At 40.9% G+C, this 23,438-nt stretch overlaps 2 protein-coding genes across 11 annotated transcripts; one reads left to right on the top strand and one right to left on the bottom strand.

Annotated features, from left to right (window-relative positions):
- Positions 1–76: 76 nt before the first annotated feature.
- On the top strand, positions 77–4,758 carry LOC107218110 (clusterin-associated protein 1). Of its 3 annotated transcripts, XR_006902901.1 has the most exons (6): positions 77–569; positions 682–878; positions 1,401–2,044; positions 2,116–2,372; positions 2,889–3,265; positions 3,403–4,758. XR_006902901.1 is itself a non-coding variant. In XM_015655862.2 (5 exons), exons 1-5 carry the CDS (start codon positions 548–550, stop codon positions 3,170–3,172), a joined length of 1,326 nt encoding a protein of 441 aa, XP_015511348.2. In that variant the 5' UTR covers positions 77–547; the 3' UTR covers positions 3,173–4,758. The 3 variants fall into 3 exon arrangements, 2 of the variants coding, with proteins under 2 accessions (XP_015511348.2, XP_046587722.1); XM_015655862.2 differs by having other exon boundaries at positions 2,116–2,294; positions 2,889–4,758; XM_046731766.1 differs by having other exon boundaries at positions 2,889–4,758.
- LOC107218122 lies at positions 4,207–23,217 on the bottom strand. Of its 8 annotated transcripts, XM_046731761.1 has the most exons (9): positions 23,195–23,217; positions 22,239–23,089; positions 14,353–14,415; positions 12,946–13,215; positions 11,470–11,678; positions 9,540–9,726; positions 8,815–9,060; positions 7,925–8,256; positions 4,207–6,740 (listed from the first exon to the last, which is right to left on the bottom strand). In XM_046731761.1, exons 4-9 carry the CDS (start codon positions 13,201–13,203, stop codon positions 6,215–6,217), a joined length of 1,758 nt encoding a protein of 585 aa, XP_046587717.1. In that variant the 5' UTR covers positions 13,204–13,215; positions 14,353–14,415; positions 22,239–23,089; positions 23,195–23,217; the 3' UTR covers positions 4,207–6,214. The 8 variants fall into 8 exon arrangements, with proteins under 8 accessions (XP_046587717.1, XP_015511375.1, XP_046587719.1 ...); XM_015655889.2 differs by lacking the exons at positions 22,239–23,089; positions 23,195–23,217 and adding an exon at positions 21,004–21,208; XM_046731763.1 differs by lacking the exons at positions 22,239–23,089; positions 23,195–23,217 and adding an exon at positions 19,925–20,064.
- Positions 23,218–23,438: the final 221 nt, after the last annotated feature.

Raw genomic sequence — 23,438 nt, 5'->3', positions numbered from 1 at the left:
TAACTTTATTCCGGATCAGTGTTTCTATTCGTCACAAATTCCGATAGGCACGCCACTGCTCGGCTGAAATTTTTATTTTACACGACTGCCGATTTGACTTACCAACAGAGGCTCGAGTCTCCGAAGTCGGTAATTCAGCAACACATCGACCGCACTGCGTTCCAGATTCCGTCTTTATCGGCAAGAGTGACCGCCTAGAGACGAAGCGTATAGTGCTATTTGCGTCAGAAACGGTATTTCATACCGAAAAATAAACTCAATACGTCGCGAAGAAAATGACAAAATTTTCAAGACAAAATACGTATGCTGCGAAGCCACTGAGGACCCGATCGAATCACTCACAGGTCGAACATGTTGAATCATGAATACGCAATCAAAAATCGCCATGGACTGCGAATCAGTCACGCAATCAACGCACAATACGAGCCCACATAACGTGTGTACGAAACGTTGCCGAGCAACCGCGGCGAGTCTCTAAACGTAAACATTGGACGTTCTGTCGTTCAGTCCGGCTTCCCGAGGTTCACAGAGTTATAAACACGGAGAAATGTCGTTCCGGGATATGCGGAGTAAGTACGAAACCTTATTGAACCTGAACAGTGAAATGAAGGATAAAAATAACGCACAGATACGCATACCTCTAACTTGTTTGTCCATTTTCAACGAAACTTCCGTCCTCAGATTTCACCGAGATGATGCGAGTTCTCGGTTACCCGAGGCTGATTTCTCTAACGAACTTTCGGGTGCCGAATTTCCCCCTTGTCGCCGAAATACTCATCTGGCTTGTCAAGAGGTTTGATCCCGACGCGGATATTCCAAGTGAACACAACGCGGAGCAAGAACGCGTGGCACTTGTTCGAAGAACAGCTGAGTTTATGGTGGGAGGATTTGAATTTTTTGGGATTATTGCGCAAAGGACCTCGTGAAATCCTTATGAAAGATGGCTCGCGGTAAAATTGGCTAGATTTTCAGTATGTAGTATAGTACATATCCTCCCGGTCAAAAGTTTTCATAGCCATAAGTTCCAAGAATCAGTAATTTCCGAGAGTTCGTGGATGGAATCAATCACAGCTTTCGGCCTATTTTTTCAGAATCAACTATGCAGTTTTTTGACGATTTATTTTATCTCAAGTCCCCTTGAAGCTTTATGATTCATGAAAATCACGAAATCGATAGATATCAAAAAATCTTAACACCCCTCTTCCGATGCCTGTATCTCGGAAACTACTGATTTTTGAGACTTGTGTTCATAAGAACTTTTGACTCGAAGGATATGTACTATAATTTATTGAAAATCCAGCCAATTTGACCGGGAGCCAATTTTCATAAGGATTCTGCAGGGTCCTTTGCGGGAAAAAGTTGCATTCTTCTACTTTTACGCTCTTATTTGCTTGTTGCAGGCGGTGAAGGCAAACGTGAAACTGAACACGAAGAAGCTCTACCAAGCTGATGGATACGCGGTGAAGGAGTTACTGAAGATGACGACACTGCTGTACGACGCCCAAAATCGTAGCACGGAAAAGGCGATCCTGATGGGCGATAGCATGGAGATAAGCGGGGCTAACTTCGACATCTCGAACAGGATAAGCGAGCTAAAAACTACGAGGCAGCTGGCTAGCCAGCTGACGATAAACGGGGCGACGCTGTTCGACCTCCTGGGGCGGGAAGTCGAGCTGCGGGAGGCGAGGAACAGCAAAATTTCGCGGCAGTTCGACACTTCGGAGATCGAAGTGGCGATGAAACACGTGATAGAGAGCATAGGACAGGAGATAACTGACACGAGGAAGCAGATCGAGAACATAAAGGACACCGAGCAGACTCTGGATGCGAAGATCGAACGGCGGCGAACGGAGCTCAGCCGGAACGAGAAGCGTCTTCAAACCCTGAGGAAAGTGCGCCCCGCCTTTATGGAGGAGTTTGAGAAACTCGAGGTCGAGCTTAAGGCCCTCTACGAGGATTACCTCCAGAAGTTTCGCTACCTCGCTTACCTCGAACACCTCCACGAAGACGCCGCCAAGGCCGAGCAGGAGAGGTTCGAACGAAGGCAAGTATCCCCGTGAATTTATTCCTCTAGTCCGAGACCGAATTTTATTTTCACCTTCAAATTGTACGCAGGCAAGCCGCGACGAAGAAACAGCTCGAACAACTGAGAGGGGAAGACGTTACGCTGGAGGGACTCCTCGACGGAAGTGACTCGATATTCAATTCGAACCAGGAAACGATCGGCCACAATTTGGCCGACGCCGAGAAGCAGCTTCAGGAACGAATCGGCCAGGGGGTGCGGATCAAGACCGGTAAGAATTGGCCGGAAGCGACGGAGAACCATCTGTATGATTTCAAGTCCGAATCACTCTTGACTGAACTGCAAACCAGTAGGTCCCCCCTTTCGCACTGACAACTTCTCAACGTCCCTCCCAGTGAACGATGAACATATTGAAATATTGAAATTCATGAAAACAGATTCGTTTTGAAGTTTGTCAATTCGAGGTTTAGAAGAAATCTGCCGATTACATGAAACGAGAACTTCCTTCGACTTCTTTCGATTAGAATTGTAAAGCAATTTCAATCCGATCCAATCTGTAACCATACACAATTCCATCCTATTCGATTCGTTTTTTTACAAATTCTAATTGACCCAGAATATTCCCTGTCAATTTATCACAATTCAAGAATATAAAAAAATAAATAAAAAAAAAATGAGATGGCAAAACCGATTTTCGCATAATGCAAAATTATTGCCGATTTCTTGTCTGTAAAATATTGCGGATCAGCAGAGCGAATTTGTTTCAATAAGTATTGCAATATTTCTTCGCTTACTGGGCTCCTATCGCAAAACATCTTCCATTATTATCGCTTCTAACTCTTTTCAATCTCCCGATTTTGTTCAGGCATGGACGGCGGATCATCCCGAGGAAACGCTCAAGCGTTGCAGCGTCGCGTTTACGGAAGCATGTCAGGACGACAGCGCGCGGGAGTTGGAACGGCCCTGGATTTGAACGATAGCGTCGGCTCGTTGGACAGCGACAGCGATCTCTTCATCGACGGAGACTTGGAAGACGACGACGACCTCCTGAACTCGGAGGGGGACCTTGAGCTGGGAGTATTGCACCCGAAAAGCAAACAGGAAAAGAGATCGGTCAGCAAGATAGATCATTCGGACGAAGATTTTTGAGCGAAGAATGATTAAACGAGAATAATTCTTTCGGTTGTATCGAAGCGGATGGGATGTTTACTCGATACGGTTGAAATCTGACCGAAAATCCGGGTGGGTAATTGAAACTAGTTTTTACGCTATTTCGTACAATGCGAGGCTTAATTGGATTGTAAGTACTTTTTGCTCGCCGTTTCGTTTCTTCCTCATTTCTTTTTAATTCGACTTGTTTTCCTTGTCACGATATACAGTTGTTATTCGGTGTACGGATCGGGGATTCCTGTCATCACTCGCAACGTCAGTCAAGGCTGAATTGGAGTTTTTTGAATCGCGGGAAATACGCATAACACAAACCGCGGGCATTCTCTGAACTCGAATCTGATTCATCGATCTTAATTAGCTGCAAAACGCGATTCGCAACGCCGTGAGTGATTCGCGCTTTCGCAATTATATGCTCGATAATGATGATAACGCCGAGTGGAGACTTCCGTTTCAGATATATTTTGTATAAGGATATATACCTATATGTATATACACACCTAATTCTGTTTTTGTCACACGGAGATTGAATCCAAGTGAAAAAAGTTTCGGGACCAATTGATCCAGCGATATTTCAGATCGAAGATTCTGGTGTTTTTTCCTTCCTCATATCTGAGCAGATACCAAGGGATAACAACCGAACTGAATTTAAAAATATTGGATCTAAATAATTACGACTTATCGTAATATACTGATTTATTTTTCGATATAAGTATCCTTTGGCATTGACGCTATCGCGAAAATGCGTACCTAGTTGGTAGAATACAATGTTACGTATGTGTTTTATTGTTACACGCATAATTCGTACTCGTGTCGGCATTGTGTGCGTAAACTTGTGTACCTATGACGTGTAAGTTATACGCGAAACGGATGAACGTTACTTTCGATAAAGAAAAATGAAAAATTTTTTATTCGTAGATTCGACTTATACGTTGTATTGTGTAATAATAATATACAAATCTATATATATACACCTGCCTAGATGCACATATATACATGTAATATTGATTATTATGTAATTAGGTACTTTTATATATATATTCTATAATATATGTATACATAGTATTGTGGTAAGACTAAAATCACACAAAAATAAATTGTACAAGTTTAAAGATGTATTATATATATACAACCGGGTGTCTTAAGAACTAGAAAAACAAGATCCCGAGTTATTATTATTATCATTATTATTATATTACATACAATATAATAATAATAATTACATCGTTATCGGAATTTTTTCATTCACCTAAACATTTGTCATCACTTTTTCTTAAACAACAATCATTGGTAACATAAGGCAAACCTCGAAATGTGTGCCTGGAAGGGAAGAAAATTTTTTAACCAATCACTAACAAATATTATCCATAATAATAAATATTATTCATTTGAAAGTTGAATAATTAGGAAAAAACAGCTCACATTTTTCGTTACTATTAACTATTTAATGATGTATTTTTTCAATTTTCCATGTTATGTAGATATGCGTCCGTGTTGCTTACCTCGTATTGGCTTTACTTAAAAACATGTAATAATTTACATTCGTCTATTTGTTTTTTCATTTATGCGAAAAAAAAATTGTCCCACCTATTAGTCAACTACAAACAATAACCACTATACTCTGCTTACACGCATACAAATTTGTGCACTTAGACCGGAATTAGGCTATGCTCGTTTCGTTTTTTATCATTAGGCTGCAATTCTTGTACGGGTGTGCAGGACTTTGTTTTTAATTTTCCTCTATACAGTACGATTACGATCTTTGGTTTTCACGAATATTCGATTGACTTTGCGTTATCAGTTCGAAAGACGTTCGAACTTTCTAAATTCAATGCTGCGTGACATACGTACATAATATAGATAGGTACGTATGTTTCTATCCCCTAATTACACGTATAAATATGTATAATGTATATGTATACGTGACGCGGTAAATAAAAATCAATATATATAAAATTTCATATTATTATAAAATTGCAAACAAGCACCAGATCCAAACTAATTCGAGGCAAGGCCTTTTTTAAATATACATATACATACAATTAATTATACGAGATAATCTTTCTTCGTAGAAAAATATCGTCAGTCTACGGTAATTATTATTTTATTCCTTCACTTTTTGCTTCTCTTCTTTCCGTTTATTGTTCTCATCGTCTTTTCGGGGAGTTTGCATCTTCTGTACCTTCAGTTTCGCCCGGTTTAGTTTTTCATATTTTAAATACAAACATATCTTCACATAATTATACAATCATATTACATATCTCACCGCATATTATTAATAATTGTCATTGTTATTATTGTTATTATTATTATTATTATTATTAGTTTTATAATATCGTATTATTTCGTCGACTGAACACGTCGCACATATTGTTTAAATATTATATTATATATTATATTATGCATAAAAATTGTCCATTTTATAATTCAATTTTTCTTTCACACACGGCACGTTATAATCGTGTGGTTGAGTAATTGTCTCTTTAATTAATTAATTAATCAATTAATAATTCAATCAATCGATCGATCGTCTATCTTTATCACCATTATAGATTAACGTTGCGCGATCACGGAATAAAAATTAACAATAATAAGGATCCGATAATAGTTGATCACTCATATACACACAGATCTCAATTCCCTATCTGTATATTGAAATAATAAATACCTCTAATTGGATAGTTATTTTCGTCGTTCAACATAAGAAGATGACGAGGGAAAAGTACGGTATTAATTGCAGAAGTAATAGGTATAACCAGATAAATAAATAAGTAAATACAATTTGCAGGCAACCGGAAAGTTTGTTGAAAACAGTATTGAAATAAAAGTATATCCTTCTAAAATTAAAAGGGAATTATAAATCATAAATGAAACTTTTTTAATATTATAAGGCTGTCGTCAAAAATGATTGTTGTTGTTTTTGTCGTCAACGTTGTAATTATAGCTGTAAAAATACGTCCTCGCGATTATCGGTGTCCCGTGGAAATTTTTCACGTAAAATTCGGGAATAACATCGGGTTTTCGCTACCTGCTCGCAGGCTGTACCAGCGGCGAGGTTTGGGGTTTAGATTCGGTCAGGGTCGCCGGGGCCGCAGGAACGGGTTCGAGGTCTGGGAGTGAGCACTTCTCCTTGAGCTCGGCGTACCTCGTCCTGACGTTCCTGGCCAAATCCTGGCCGTACCTGTAGGCTGTTTTATCGACAATGGACTGAGTCTTTACGCAGTCATCGCCGCCGAATTCGCAGACCCTGTAATGGTGGAGGATGGCCGCCTCGGCCGGGACGTTCAGGGTCCCGTGTCCAGGTGCGAATTCCCATACAAAGTGATTACCGGCCTCGACGATGTGCTCCGGCTTACAGATGTACTTCGAGCGCTGTTTGTGCGGGTGAAGCTTCGTTTTTCGACGCGTTTTTCTCAACGTTATCAACGCCGCTTCCTCGGCCGTTTGGCTCTGCTTCACGCTCGGGTCGTCGCCCCATTGCAGGTAGAAGAATGCGTTTTGAAATGAATAAGAGCCGGTTGACTTGGTGCTGACCCTCTTTCCCAACCACCTGCGAAATCATACGTACAAGCGAAGATTAGTCGTTAGTTTTTCAACCGTTCATTAAATAGACACTCATTGCTCAATTTCCGTTTGTTCAGCTTCTCTGTCGCCCAATATTAGCTTTCACACTTTGTACTATAAGGTATACATACTCCCGTGCGACAAGCGAGTGCGCAACAGCTCGGAACGACTCTTTGATCGACGATCGTATTCTTCAGAGTCAAGGCTAGTCGAGGCGGTGAAGTAGTTTCTTTCTTTTTTCTTTTTTTTATCTATTTCTTTTCTTTTTTTGTTCACCGTATTATTTACTCGTATTATAATAGTACAATACATTAGTCATTACAGGATATACACTTTATATCGCTCGCTGTTACAGCAACACGGAAATCGGGCCAATTGTTTGTCCTTGCTTTTGTTTTCTTTTATTCAAAAAAATTACATTCAATGGCTAAAATGAGGAGGGATTCAACAATGAACTTGAACTGTTCCATGGTCAGTTATTGTAACCGTCTTCTGAACGAAACAATTCTATAAGTTAACAAGTCTATGTACCACCATTGGTAAAATGGTAGAATAGTAACGAGGCGAATGAAATGGTAGCGAAAGAGTTCAGGGTTATAGATTCCGTTGAACGCACTACGAATTCAAAAAAAAAAACTATTTGTTTTTCGTTACAGTAGCCTTGATGTGAACTGATTTTGTCTATCAATGAATTCCGTAAAAACCGTTTGAACCGCGTTTTTGGATTTTAAAATACGAGAGAATTTTCTACCTACTGTTACCGCATGCAGACCTTGACTGTTTTCATTTTTTACACACAGCCGAAAAGTGTAATAGTTCGCACGGGTTTCAAATGACAATGAGTTTGTGGCTGCTTCCTTGTTATTTCAACAGAATAACTTGAACCGTTATTGGAACGACTCTTAAGTTCACTAGAATTTTCTAGTGACTTTAACAAATGAATTTCTTCTCAGCGATATACTTGGGTTCACTAGAATGTTCTAGGAACTGTAACAAATAGACTTCTTCTCAACGATATACTTGGGTTTACTAGAATTTTCTAGGGACTTTAAAAAATTAACTTCTCAGCGATATGCTTGGATTTACTAGAATTTTCTAGGGACTGTAACAAATGAACATCTTCTCAGTGATATACGGATGAATTCTCTGCTAGGAAACTGCGGCACCCACCTTATGAGTTCGGGTATCGTGTCGTTGTGTCTGGGAATGATGTACTCGTCGAGGTCGAGAAAAGCGACGTACTCGAACTGGTACATGGACCGGTACAAACAGTCGTTAAGTGCGGCGAACAGACCCTCGGTCCGTATTTCGAGCTGAGAAATCATGTCGAGGTGATGCCATGGGAGTAACGTCACCAGGGGATAGTCGCTCCCGGGTGCCGAGCGAGACTCGTAGTCCCTGATGACGCAGCCAGCCTCCTGTCCCAGGGTGTCGTTATAGAGGGTCACGTGAGTCGCGCCCAGCAGCAGGTGTAGTTCTACGAACTCAATCAACTGCATGACCTGTGTGGCCAGAAAACAAAGGGTTAAATCGCGATCCAAAGCTACAGGAATCTGCAGAAGCTACTTAGGAGTAATTCGCTCGGTAATGAACTAGGTGATTCCAATCCATTAACATCGCCGTCGAACGGCTTCCATTGATTTCTCTTCTATCATGCGGTTTTCGTTCATTACTATGTGTACCAGGTGATTTCCATTGACTTGTTACAATGTTATCCCTAATTTTCAACGGTTACGAATGGATAGAATCACTGGAAATCACTTGGTGAATTAGTAATCAACGAAAGCACACGACGAGATTGAAGTCCATAGCTGCATTCAGTGTCGACGAATCGAAACCATTTGGCCTTGAACGCAAGATGCGAAATGATGTCCATGCCATGATTACCAACACTTCAAATGATTACGGTTATCTCGATTGATTCCTCGTTATTTCAAGGAACATTACAGTCATTCAAATTTCTTTGATTTACAACTCGATTTGGGACGGTTAAATTTACAAGTTTTTTCAGCGAATCCCCCCTGTGCAGAAGGAAGCTTGGAGATGACGCTTATAGTTACCCTGTTGAACTCGAAGTGCAACGGCTTCACGCAGACAGCCAGAGGCTCCTTTTTATTCGGCCTGTCGGAGGGGCGATTTTGTATCAGAATCCTGTGCGCCGGCGGGGCTTTTAGCCTCGACACAACGCTAACCGAATTCGGAACTGCGTTTGGAACCGGACCCTCCGCCGTTTCTGGAGGCGTTTTTGGCAGTGGACAAATTACGAAGGTCGCGCTGTACTTGAGATTCCAATTCTCCCGAATTGTCTGCGAATTCGGATAAAATTACAGTTTGTAGCGTCAATTGGTTGATCAAATAAATAGTGTGGTTATCGCATACAGTAACTTGACTATTTCTACTCATTATTAACCCTCCAACGACCATATGATTTTTTACTGACGTCCTGAGTTCTTTTTCCGCCACTTGGGGCTTTTCAAAAATTTCCACAAAATTCAGGTAATCAGTTTCAGGTGCCTACTCGACATTCCAATAGTTTGCATTACAAAATTTTTCGATCAGTTAATTAGTAGAAATGGTTAAATAATGAAAAATTCCGGAGATACTGCGATAAGTGAGAAAGTCAGGGTGGACAATATCGTGCATGTTGGCCGACGGAGGGTTAAAAACGAAAGGTTTTTTCTCCCTTGCGACTTCAATTCATTATACGGAGAAATTCAAACTAAAGGAAAGTAAACTAATGACGATCCCTTTTGGATCTCGACAAGTATAATGGCGTTTTAATTACCTTGACCTTAGCGGAAACGGTAATAGATGCCGTGGCGTTACCGGTCGCATGCAAATTGTACCACAACCGGCACCAAACTTGTTCCGGTCCCCTGGTTTTGGTGGCCCCGATGACCCTGATCAATCCCGGACCCTCGCCGCCGTTCGCACGGTTATCGTAATAGGCTGAATAGACGAAGAACTTGAACCTGTTGGAGAGAAATTCGAAACTGTGAGAATTGTTCCTGCAGCAATGACACCGCGTGCAATAGAGGAAGACGCTGCTACCAATTTGCATGACGCGGAGGCATTGACGTGATTTAGAATTTTTTAAGCAATCCGTAAACGGCTCTCGCGAGTCCCTGTAACGCGAACTTATGCAAATGGGACTTATAAACGCACAAGAGGGTCATCAGTTGGAGGGTTCTTGTTATACACGCGGATCCTCTCAGCAGAGTACTGAGGACCGGGGGCTGCAAAGCTCAGCGCTCCTTCACAAAATCTACGATAGCTGAAGCGGATAATTTTGTAATATCGATTTTACTGGATTTAAAAAAATAAAAAACAAAAAAAAACGTCGTTTTTATATACCTAGTACTCGACTCGGAATTATAATCGATTCACGTTGTTCCATCGATGGACGATTAACCCTTTGAAACATAAATTTTTCCTTGCAGTAAAATTCCTTAAAACTGGATATATAAAGATTCTCGAGGCCACTGATTTCAAAAATGAGGTCAGATCTGAGAAATTTTCCAAATTCACAATGGCGGATCTAATATGAGCGAATAGGATCAAATTTTGTATTTTCAATCTACCGTATTGGATCCGCCATCTTGAATTTTGAAATTCTGACGTCGGATTCGTTTTCAGCGATCCCGAAAACCTTCGAGTAACAAATTTCAAAAAGCCGATTCGAAAAAGATGTCTCGTATATGAAATGCTGTGCCGAAAAGGTTTATTACCCAACTGTACTTGCACAACACGTAAATATAGATATATATTCTACTAACATATGTTTAGAACACTGTTCGAATGTTGGAGCTGTTATCTGCAACATGTATCTGTGCATGTTATCAAGCTATAGCATGCCGATAAGCGGTTTAATTTATTATTATCGCATTGTTGCGTCGATCGTTATTATCATTTGATTCCGATTCTGAGTTTGACGTGCGATGCGTTATTTTCTAAATCGTTATCGTATTGTATAATCGTCGTACGCGTGCGCAATCAACATCAAGTTATATATTTGTGAGATTAAATCTTCCGCCTCCGGCGACCCTGTAGTAGGAAATTAAAATACCATAGATCACTGTCGAGCGTAATTTATGTTGTCGATGACGAATAATTACTTCTCCCGTACAAATTCTTTCAACGTGGATTTTCACCGCGTTAAAAAGAAACTGAACACTTGAGCAGCTAATAATCGGATGAAAGAGTCCGTGATAACTTCCGGTGACTCAGGTGCTTATAAGCAATCTGAATTCATCGGGATCAATAACGAATTGTAATTAAATTGAAAGCAAGTACGTTGTGTTTTCAGTGCTTGGAAGAATTTATAACCACGTCGTATAATCGATAGCCAACTGAGTGAATTTTTTTAACACAGATGACCATTTGTAAAGATAATAAATCACTCGGCAGCGGAAAGTTTGATTATGGTACATATATTCTAATTGGAAATAAATATGTTCTCCCAAAAAGGCGGGTGTTCCTGAAGCGAGTAAAATCGTGCAAATTGCGTTCTGTCAATCAATCGAACGACGAGTGTATCTCACAAATCGGAGGGCGATCATTAATGCACGGAAACACGAGTTTCACCCCAGATTCTTGAGCAGCATCGAACTGATTCATAGATAATCTTTGCGGCGTTTATCTCAACTCAGCCAATATCCCAGTTCTTTTTACGACAGTTGTTCACCCAAGTAGTTTGCCGGTAAAATCGAGTTTACCTGGTGTTTGTCACGTTCAGCCAATCGGCGTGGGTCAGTCTCAGGCTCTGATTAAGATGGGGCAGACGGGATTCCACGTTTGTAGGGAGGCTGGGTAATCCGCGAGGATCGGCGAGGGATGCGACCGGTTTTCCACCCTCCGCAGTATCCTTGACAAGGAGTCCAACATGGTCGTCGAAACCACCCTTGACTCCGGTGTAATCTTCGGCCTGTCATTTTGAAATACCGAATCAGAAGCTGAGCAGTTGTGGGAAAATTTTTACAGTAACTCTTGGTGCGTTTAGTTATTTAATTGATTGTGTCAAAGATTGTAGAGTTTGGAAAAGAGTGAACCGATCAAGACCGTGCTAATCAGGTTCGAGTCACGTTTGCATTTGTTTGCGAACGTTATCGAGATACGTCTCGCGATAACGATTGTGCATGTGATATTCATACCATAGCGACATTGAAGTGATCGATACACGTGCCTAGTACGAAAAAAACCTATACGGATCACTGCATATCGCTAACGAGGATGAATTATTATTATTACCCTCCACCCACAGCCCCAAATACTGCGTCAGTTGTTCCCGGTATAATTGGCTCCACCTGTCGACCCCGTTAAATTCGCGAAACCCGGTGTTTCTACGAGGATAAGACGTGGACTGATCGTTATTTCCAAAAGTTGGATACACTTGACCTGCAGAGAAGCGAAAAAAAGAAAAAAAGCGGCACCTAACAAGAGGAAATTGATTTGTTTCAAAAATTGACGGATCACCAATATACTTATGTATGTGTAAGATAGAACTTGGACACGTTGAAAATGAAGGACAAAATCACGAACAATAGGCGGAAGAGATAATTTCTCGACAGTTATTGAATGACGCTCAATTTGTCACTGCAGCATTGCATTTTATGTCTAGATAAATCTGTCTAGCAAATATATGACACTGGTTTCATGTTGACGCAGGATTACAACTGTGAATTTCTGAATTTCACGAGCTAAATTCTCAATTCTACAAGTTCCGACCGACGGCCACACAATTATGCATTTGTTCTTGCCATCATTTTCTTTAGCATGAAACGCTGCCCGATAATTATCGACCGGTGGAAACGATTATATGTCCAAAATTGAATCCCAAGTGTAGAGAAATCATCGGCGCCACGGCCATCTTGATTTTGTATTTTCGATTATTTCGCACAACTCTGCACAAGGTACAATTTTTCACGGTGAATATTTTCGTTAAAAAGAACGAAGAAAAGTCTTCAATATCCGATTTAAATGGAGTGATCTGTACACTTTTGCATGCGATTTTTAAATTTATGATATACAAAACGCTAATTAAACGAACGACCGCGCAACGAGGGAAATAAAGAAACAAACAAGGCGCAAAAATACATCTATGCAAGGCCATAAATGCCAGCGGCATTAAGCGGTGGCAGTAATTAACCCCGTCGGTAAGGAAAAGCAGGGGTGAAACCGTTAATCACACTCACCCCAACCTCCTCGTAATCTGGTCTGTCCGGGGCGGCGATCAGCCTGTGACCATTTCTGTGACCGTTTCTATGACCGCCAAGTGCCCCAGTACCTCCGACATTTGAGCCGTGCCTGTCGTCGATGAGAAATATCTCGGTCAGAACGATCAGGCCAAAGACCGCGAAGAACATCACCACCAGCATGAAGGACATGTTCGCCCTCTCCTTCAGGACTCCGGCGCTCCGGCCGCCTCCGGGACCCCCCCGCCGGGCCCCCATGCCCAAGGCTCTCTGAAACACAAGAGGATAACGATTAAAGGGTCATACAAGAATGCCAAGTGACTCCCGGAACTGTTAATTTTCACATTTCCACGAAATCGTGAATGTAACAAGCAGTTTACAACTTTGTATATGTAAGTGTATACAAAACACGTACAGTATTGTTCATTAATGCATTCCCCTTTGCGGCTAACTTCATCTCGGTCCGAAACAAAATGCGAGTTCGATTCTATACGGATTATGTAACAATGACTGACGATGCAGCCAACGTGAGAGATCGGGAGTCATTGTTACATATAATTCGTATAGAATCGAACTCGCATTTTGTTTCGGACCGAGAACAAGTTAGCCGGAAATGGGAAGGCATTAATGAACATTACTGTACATATGAATTACGTATGAATGAGAAACGAATTGGAATCTTATTAAACTTACCAGAAAGTCAGAAATTCGGCACTGAAAAATCATTGCGGAAATTGATGCAGATTTTCGGTAAACAACCGCGTTAATTATTGCACAAGAAAACACTAGCTAATCGAGTGATCTTTGCACGTTAATGAATAACCGTGCTCGCGGTACGCAGGCTAGATTATAATAGAGTGATGTTTTATTTCAGACCCCGGAAACGGCCGGTGATATGTGTACAGATGTTCTCAATTGAGTCTATAATATCGGACGGTAAAATGTGTGTCGTTTTGAAGTCGCCACGTCGGCGTAAATTAGTATAAATCGCCCTTCGGCGTTTCGATAAAACGTGAACCCAAATTATAAGGATATTCGAATGACTGTTACACGCTAGATGGCTCGTTAATTCAGCTGACACTTTACAAACACCAATTGTGTAAACAGTCAATACCAGTTTTCTTAACGACGTTTCTACCTAAAGACTGAGAACCAAATTAATGTCCGATTAGATAACGGCTTGGGTGTAATATAACATCAAATCCGTTCAATGTATCGAAATTATGTATATAATACGCATACTTCCTCAGTCCAGTAGTAGTAATACTTCTCCCGAATCAGCAACATTCGATTATATAGATCAGACGACTATCTTATACACCGAAGGTGCGAGCATTTACCGTAGCCTCCAAATCATTGAATCGTTCTAGGTTTTAAGATACATTGTTCGATAGGAAATCGGCTCACCTAATAGAGTTCCAGACGTCCGGCTCGAAGTTATGTCATACATGGAGATGTCGGCATTTGATTCTGAAAGAGGAAAAATAAAAAAGAATTAACCATCAAAATCCAGGGTACCAAAAACTTTCACCTTGCTTCGCGGAAATGACGATTAAATAATTACAAACGGTGGTGGGATAGAGGTAAAGGAATTTTCAAAACAAACGCTGCGGGAAGGTGATAAACAGCAATAAATCACCGGTTTCTACATAGGTATGATGTGTTTTATCCGTTGTATGTAGTCGAAGTGATTTTTCACCCAGAAGAGCGATGGAACGATCGTATTTTTCAAACCCTCAACAACGCGGTAGATGGCTATGTAGCTAGGTATGTATGTAATGTAGGTACCTGTATCGTATGTGCATACGTGATACATAAATTCGTTCCGAACCTCTCATATTTACGGCCCCAAGGTATAACGTGATGTACGTATAGATAAGTCTACAATTTCCAGCAATCAAACGACCGGAAAAGAATATTTTTATGTTGGTAAATGGGATTGTTTACAGAATGCTATATATTTATACGACTTTTTTTTAATGTCTTCGGTGCACTCGTGTCGATAAAGTTTTTTAATATCCCACGAATGAGATATGTAAAATTACACGTAAAAAGAACAAAGTACGGCATTTCAATTCAGAAAATTTTAACAACACACGTGTGCATAATCATTTCTGTCTTTGCACAGCTGACGATGGCCAATTTCTGTTGGTTCAATTGATTCGCAATAAAGTGGATATGACATCGTGCGAGCGCGTGTTCGCAGAGTATAAAACGAAACGAAGGATAACGCGAATGTTTTGAATATTCAAAAGGAATGCAGTTAATTACGTTGTACGACAAACGGAGAGAAAAGTAAATCAGAGTCAGTTTTGGACAAGTATAATGTACATTTACCGTCAGAGCCGAAAATAAACGATGTAGAGACAACGAGGCTTTGAGCTCGACGTTTTATTTTTCCGATTGTTTCCCGGACGCTCGTTTTTGCCCACTTTCAGCCCTCATCTTTCTTATACGGATTTTCTGGCTCCGTACTTCGACAATGCCTGCAGTGTTTAATATTATATATAGTTTCGCAAAGATGGTAGGAGCAAAATTGATTATCTTTCGTTGCTCAGAAGCTCACTGGGCCGCAACTCAGGAAATTAATGTTTATCGCAAATTATCATGCGGTTTTGTATCAAAGAGATGCTCCTCTCTCTTCGCTTTTCCCGGCAATTTTGAGCCGCTTTCGGACCGCTGAGCTTGACGAGTTAACGTTATTTGACTGCAGCATCACGTTGGACGTACAGAGGAAACCCGTTGACGTAGAAGAATGATTGTTTGAAGCTTGGGTCAAAAACATAAATGGCGACGGAGATCACCGGAGAAAATTTTTCGCTCTGTTCGATCAATATCTGGAATTTATATTCCCGTCGCTCGACTCTCGATGTACCCGTTTGTATAATATCTGCGCAAATGTTTGCCATACTAATGTTAAATATACATGCATAAATCATTTCACCGAAACTTGTGCAGAAAATCTTTCCGCGATATTGAAAGGTTCTATAAATTGCAGCTCCTGCCTGACGTTGACAGTAAAAACTAAGTTTCTTCGCGTCACAATTTTGTAGAAAATTTCCAATATACCCGCTTCGGAGAAACTGTCGATACGGAATGACCAATCTAAAGTTTACTTCGCTTTTTCAGCGCGAATGCTCGATAATTGGCAAGCCAATATGGCCGCCCTTTTCCCCGCTTCAGATTTACTTTCGGCAATAAAATCGTTCCAGGCACTCGCCGATTATCGGGAGTTCTTTCACGCGAAAGTAAATGATGGCAAGAACGGTCTTACATCAATCTGAGCAACAATTACCGTCAATTATCGCCTTTGATAAGGAGAGTAAATTCTCGAATCCGATTACGGATTCGTGAAAAAATTACCCGAGTCGAGTGCCACGGGTTGAGTTGGCGTGGTGTAGTGCATATTAATATATACTCGTATACGCAACATTACACGTTTGATATTATTCAGCACGAAAGCCTGAGAAACTCCGGATGGTAACACCGCGGGATATACCGATATTAAATATGTGTGTACTCCTTGCATGTACGTACATACATGGGTCCATAAATGTTGCATAAAAGGGATGCGGAAGGGAAGAATATACGCGAAAACTTGTACAAGCAGACGCGTTATGCCTCCGGCGGCTTTCTGAAGCTTACATATCCACGCCTCCGGAATGATTTCCCTTTCAGGATTCCGGAGAAACGAGATATGCGTACCGTGAAGCATCATCTCTAACTCATTCGAGAATTTCACACTTGCACAGGAGTGCGGTGGCTATTTTTTCAGGAATTGTAAGTTCTTTCCAGGGTGTGGCGTTCTCTTTAATATCGCGTGGCGGGAAGAAAAACACAAACAAAAAACAGTAATTGATTAAAAGTGTAAGTTTGCAAGAAGAAAAAATGGAGCATAAAGAAAATGTTCATAAATGGGTGTAATTGAACGTCGTGTCAATTGTAACTCAACTCGAAACTTCGAGCGTGTAGCTGTTATTACATGTATGAGAAGGAATTATACATCTTTCTCGTGCAGATACACATTATAGGTATACGTATCTATGTATATACACTAGACACCCTATATATACACACATAAGACCTGAGAAAATGACTCAGTCACAAAGTTTCTTGCCTGTTGCGCAAGAATCGATCGATATACAAGCTCTTCACCTTTCTCCGTAATATACATATATATATATATATATATACCTGTACCCATATACTTACATATATGCATAGGTATTTCTCTGATTTTCCCGGTATTTGATACTGAATTTTTTATACGTATAAAGTCGCTGCCCAGAATCAACTGGAAAAACCTTGATGCAATTGATAAATTGTTATCCCATCCCATAGATTGGGATAAAAAATTTCGAAGAGAAGAATATTGAGCTGAAATTATATATCTACATGTAACTGAGTTCAGTTATATATTACGTAACGCCGTAATTTTTTATGAAAGAAAAAAGTGCTGGGAAAGCTCGGTAATCGAACCGGAAAAGTTTCGTTGCTAAACACAAGCTATATATTGTAAATTGAATATAGACCACCCACAGCTTCTGGAGATCAGTAACAATTAACAATTCCTCGCAGGCGTATGATTTAAATCGACGAATAAGAACGGAAATGGAGTACGTCAGCAGTAAACGCTGTCCCCCCTTTTCTTGCTGCAGTGGCAAGTATGAAACAAGACGTTTCTTTTTTATTTTACACTTATTTTATTCGCGTTGTCACTTCTATTCTATTTTATTGTCTATTTTACGGTCAGTTTTTACTGTGTAGATACATACGTACGTATACTTATAGGCATATATTGTACAAAGCCTGAAGCAAAGGCTTTGAGACGACTCGATAATGACAATAATAACCTTTGAATTGAAAGAATGTCAGAAAAAAAAAAAAAATTAAATTTCGATTCATGTTTTTCTGCGTTTTATATTCATCACTGAAGAGCCCCGCGATTGCGTGGGCGAACGGTGAGTGCAGGATGAAAGCACACCTTGTTATACACGCATCTATGTATTACAGATATGTATAATACCTACATGTATATGGTCTACCTACGTGTGAGGACGTTTTTGAAAGGAAACGCGTGAGGTCCCCGACGACGCGAGATTTGTAAAAGTCGACGAGCGAAATACCTCGAGGAAACATTTAAACCGTAAACAAGTTTAAAACCGCATGCATATAGGGTTTAAAAATAAGCGAAGCGTGAATCTATATACACGGGATACGAAAAAGGTGGATGGATGTTGTGCACACAATTTCATCTGCCGCCTCTGCTCAACACGCCTTGAAAAATGCCTGAGAGAAGAAAATTTTCTCACTTCGAAACGGCTCCTAACTTTTATGTGCAAATGTATATAATATGTATACATGTATTGTATATACACGTTACTGCAAAGGGAGTATAAAGTTGAAAAAGAACGTCGAAAGAGTGACGAGGGAAAAACGGGTGAAAAGGGAAAAAAAACTGACACAGGAAACTCCCAAAAGACGTCGAGTTCTCTTAAACCTTGTAGCTATACCTTGTCTAAACTTTACTCCAGCAATCAGTTCATCTTTCTTTTCGGTTGGGGGGAAATCGTCCATTAATAGACTCGAATTTCAACCTGCGGGTGTCTCCTACTTCGAGAAGTCGAATACTTGGCTATACAAAATTCGCGCAGCTCCAATTGCCTCTCTGCTGACGTTGAGTGGCGAGTTTCGCGAAAAACTCCCAGTATGTAACCTGGGTACTCGACTATACAATACGGGGAGCCGGGTTTCTTATAAATAATCGAAGGAGCCCGGCACGGTATCCTTTTACAAGCAGCACCCGCCGCGTAGGCTGTTTCTTGAATAATTTTCACTCCATATACGTATTAAGAAAGAAGTTGTCCGATAAGTCTTGCCTGCCGGGCGTTAATGGTTCGCGACATATACAGCAGGCCACGCACAGAATTCTTCAAGATTATTCATGAAAATTATTAGCCAGAGATATAGTGCAGGTACTTAGGTATACAAGGCCGGTTATGGATACAGATTCTCGTACCGACATTTACCGACACTTACCCAAGACGCAAACCTTTTCATGGAATGTTCGACGTTTGAGATTATCCCCACTCTGACTGGTTTAAATTCTCGAAAAGGGTTCGCGTCTTGGCTAAGTGTCGGTAAATGTCACTATGGAAATCTAAATCCATAACCGGTTGTGTATACCTACTCAGGTACTCACCTAAGCTGTGCTGCTATTCAGGTACGTAGGCCGAGCAATGTGGCGCCGAAACGCCGATAACTTGATCGTCTAGGCTAAATTATTCTAGTATCAAGTCGCCGAACAACTCGTGCAGGCTGTCAGGCTTGTATTTTTCTACGTCGAGATAATTTTTACTAAAAACTGGAACAAGTATGTGTCCGCGAAATATCTTATCAACACCTGGTAGGCAAGATTTAAATTCTGCTCTTGTGGTTTTCCTCTACTGCTATTAACTTAAATCAACTTAAATGCACAGGATATCCTGTTTAACCGTTTCCGTAATGAAACATATGTGTGTATAATGTAATTCTCGAATATACATAGGTATACCTATACGTATATTCTTCTATAATTACGTTTGCACGATATGTACAATTTGGTGTATATTACTAGAGTAAAACTTGATTTCAACGTGATTCGAAAATGCTGCAGAATTTCGCCAACAAGATTGTTCGTTCTTAAATTAGTCGTCGGAAGATTATCGATAAAATTTGCGCATTTTTTCGCCTGATTATATTCAGCGTACCTGCATTCAAGATAATTAGTCCCAATCAGATTACCTGCGCCCCACGATTCCGAATCACGTTTTAACGATTTGAATAATAATCCATGCACGAATATGTTGATTACACACAGGGTGACCCTTTTTGAGAAGAAAATGAAAGATCCAGCGACAGTTTAATATATTTTCAGCATTGTTTATATGGAGGAAACTGTCTTCCTTCATATTGTTTCACTTTCCCGTACAATTATTACCATTTTCATGTTTTCACGCTGCACCACATCACGCGCCTTCAATCACTCAAATACCATTTCAAATTCAAATATATCATACCAGCCAGTCATCTTGCAATGAAAACCTCAGGGTCACGGAGGTGGTAAACATATAACTGCGTAAACTGATTGCGTCGTGTTTAACATCTAGTCAACACAGCTGTTCAAATTTACGTTGGATTGTCAAGAATCTCTTTACGTATACTAAAATCCCGGTGGATTTTAATACACTACTTACAACTGTAAAAATTTTCTCAACAACTCAAAGAAGATACGTGAGACATATAATATCACGATATGAATTATTCGACTTTATAATAATCGTAATATCCAGATAGACACACTCGAGATGTTCCCCAGTACAGATCCGGACAACGTCTATTGAAAGCCGTTCATCGGCGTTTTATTCCGTAATTGAAGAGTACGTTGCAATTTTTATTACGGCTTCATTTCCTTTATAATCGCTCTATCGATTATAGTTGAAAATCGTGGCAAAAACGATTAAGATTATTCAAACTCGATAACAAAGTTCATTGGACTTTATTTATACTTTTAGATCATGAATTATAACAATTTCAACTACCGCTATGCCGTCATGAACTCAGATACGTTATTTTCGTCCGCTATGCGTATTATCACACAGGTGTGAAACACAATTTTTTCGACCACTGGCTCTGATTAGATAACCACGCGTTGCAGGAAACGTCAAACTAGCTTGACTTGTTCGAACAGAACGTCGAGCGTCATCACATTGCTTAATCCGATGTTTGGTGTGGAATCATGAACGATCAACCGTACACCGTACGGAATTTAACGATTTCTTGGCGATTTCGCGGGTGCATAAACGGGGCTGGGAAAATTTTATTTCAACTCGGCCTAATTCATACACGGAAAGAGTCGATTACAATATTCTCAAAAACCGAGGGCGTATCTAATCGTTTCGACGATGCACGGTTCCACCGAATAAATGGTCGTAGTTAAATGTGTACTCGGACTAAATCCTCGCCCAGCAGATCGCGTGACTTGATGAAATAAGGCAATGACGAACGGCCTTAAACCACCTTCTGCAAAGTGTCGTGACGCTCTTCAGACGTAGTTCTGCATGCAGGGACTATGTTGACACACACACTCACACACACACACGCGCATAGTTTGATTCAAACACGAGGAGGTAAATGAAAGTAAAAATATGTTTTTATCCACACGATTGCCCAAATCTAAACATTGCGACATAGAACGATAACTTTTCATCGATGTCTTAAGAACAGCGTGTCAACCTTCACTGGAATAATGCATGTATCGTGTCTGTCTGACGTACCTTATCTACAACGTACCGTATCTACAAACGTGGAGAGCATAGGATCATAAAACTGTTGCGCTTTCAGCATTGTCGGGTTTTTCTTGTCCATGAAAAGTAGCGAGTAGAAAATACGTAACTGTTATTAAAATATTGTGATCGAGTAGGCGGTAGATTATTAAAACTTTCACCATACTAAGCCGCGTTTCTTCTATAAGTTATTTTTCTAGCCCGGCTGCCAGGGATTGCTATGATTCAAGCTACCCACTTCGGCGCCTCCTACACTCTCATATAACACAAGAGAGTTTTAATTGAAACGATCAATTACTTCCAGCCGATAGAAGCTCGGCTCTATCGAATTGTTCCGCGGTACCTACCATTAATGAAATGCACGCGGTGATTTTTCAGCTCTGCACTTTTTATCCCCATCAACTCGAACTTGACCGTATGAATTTGCAATTATGGATTCCAAAAAACATTTCTGCAGCTGACTATACGAGCAATTTTTAGAAAAACGACCACGATGCTTATCAACAGAATTACGCAACGACGTACACGATATCACTAACCGCTATGTTTTAATAACCCAAGAAAATTGCCGAGATAAGAATTTCGCACGAGAAATACCTTGTACTTCGTTCACCGATACCGCATATCGACAATTAATATACATAATGAGATTTTGGCCTAGTCGAGGAAGTCAAGGCAACATATCCTCTGTTTATTGACTAATTTTTAATATCGTTGCCGATTATGATCAGCCGGATAATAATCAGGCGAAGCGAATACCAGCATGATCAGGTGTGTAGCTGAATATGGGGGGGGAGAAGATGTCTTGTGCAATAATTCCAATTGATCCGAGTGTAGGTACTGTCAACGGACGATAAGCTCTTCTTCGACATGAATTTACATCGGGGCATAGAATTTACGAGGGAAGAGAAACAAGAGGAGTGTCACTCCAAGTATAGTGGATAATCCATTCGGCACACAATAACCTACCGATGCTGACGGGTGCCCTGCAGGACAGTGAAGACCGTCGAATACGCTGGTACTCCTGCAGAGGCTACAAGCTTCCTTATATCATGCCATGTCTGCAGGTGGCGATCAGACATCAGGGCGGACGTTGATCTGCTCCGATTCCAACACTGGTCGTATTCGTTGTCGTCGTCGTCGTCGTGATGCGGGCGAGTCGAATTATGACTGGGTTCACATTGAACGAATACTCATCGGACGTAGCAACGTTAACTCAAGTCTGACGGAAGCATTCCTCGGGCCCGTATCGTCGTCATGTCTTCTCCGATTTACGATAGGCGAAAACTGCGGAACTGTGTTTGAAAAACTTTGGCAATCTCCTACCGGCACTTCCTCAGGACCGAATTGGAATCTATTTTTGAACGGATAGACCCTAACTCGTCCGCCCAGCACCCGGTACTCACTCTCCGAATGCAGAGTGGAGTCACTAAGCGGTCTAGGGCGCCGCGACGGACGCCGTCTCAAAACTCGACGCCAGCGCAGGCGCCATGTTTCTCGATCGATCGACTACCCTGATACTGTGCAATGGTGGTGGTGGTCGCGATGTCGTCCTCGGGGTATCACAGCCGTTTCAGGCCGCTCCAGAGTCCATCGGGAACCAAGGATTGAGCCGAAAAAGTTCCCACCTTGAGGCCTGCGGAAGAGCGTCGGAAGTCGTTGCAGCCTCTAATGGTTTCGAGATATCAACCACATTCGAATCGTAGGATATCACACTTTGAAGAGAACCACACGCGCTGTGCTGGTGTGATAAGGCGACTCAGTTTTTCCGACTTTCGATGATCAATGTAACGCTCTGGCCAGGCTGCAGTCGTGTATTCCTGCATAGCCGAAATATAGGGATGCATGAGAGATAACGGGGCACGATAGTACCAGGCGCTGGGTTCAACCTCGTATAGACGTAGTCGTTGCTACTGAAATATTACCGGCAACTTATACTCTCCCACCAGTGTAGGTATACTATCTCTCAATGTTCTGCGATGCGGAGTTGAGCTGGTTATAGCGGATATCTAAGAAGTATACAAACAAAGGTTAACGATTACATGAACGGTATAGTTGTCCTCAATTTAATGATAACGGCTAAATGCTCAACTTATATAATATTATACAGCAATTTTCATCAACTGCTGGAGGTATACGTATTATTTGCCAGCAAACGCAGACAGAAAG

The sequence above is a fragment of the Neodiprion lecontei genome, chromosome 2 (genome assembly GCF_021901455.1).
Source record: "Neodiprion lecontei isolate iyNeoLeco1 chromosome 2, iyNeoLeco1.1, whole genome shotgun sequence".
NCBI classification, from domain to species: domain Eukaryota; kingdom Metazoa; phylum Arthropoda; class Insecta; order Hymenoptera; family Diprionidae; genus Neodiprion; species Neodiprion lecontei.
The sequence above is the reverse complement of the archived record's forward strand: the minus strand, read 5'-3'. Positions and strand labels throughout refer to the sequence as shown.

What these genes read in the sequence shown, in the direction of transcription:
- LOC107218110 (XM_046731766.1), top strand. Translation starts at nt 548, where the DNA reads ATGTCGTTCCGGGATATGCGGA. An exon ending in CAGGAGAGGTTCGAACGAAG is followed by an intron (nt 2,045 to 2,115) that starts GCAAGTATCCCC and finishes AATTGTACGCAG; the next exon opens with GCAAGCCGCGACGAAGAAAC. An exon ending in CTTGACTGAACTGCAAACCA is followed by an intron (nt 2,373 to 2,888) that starts GTAGGTCCCCCC and finishes GATTTTGTTCAG; the next exon opens with GCATGGACGGCGGATCATCC.
- LOC107218122 (XM_015655883.2), bottom strand. Translation starts at nt 13,671, where the DNA reads ATGATTTTTCAGTGCCGAATTTCTGACTTTCTG. An exon ending in TGCACTTCGAGTTCAACAGG is followed by an intron (nt 8,257 to 8,814) that starts GTAACTATAAGC and finishes CTGGCCACACAG; the next exon opens with GTCATGCAGTTGATTGAGTT. An exon ending in ACGATACCCGAACTCATAAG is followed by an intron (nt 6,741 to 7,924) that starts GTGGGTGCCGCA and finishes ATGATTTCGCAG; the next exon opens with GTGGTTGGGAAAGAGGGTCA.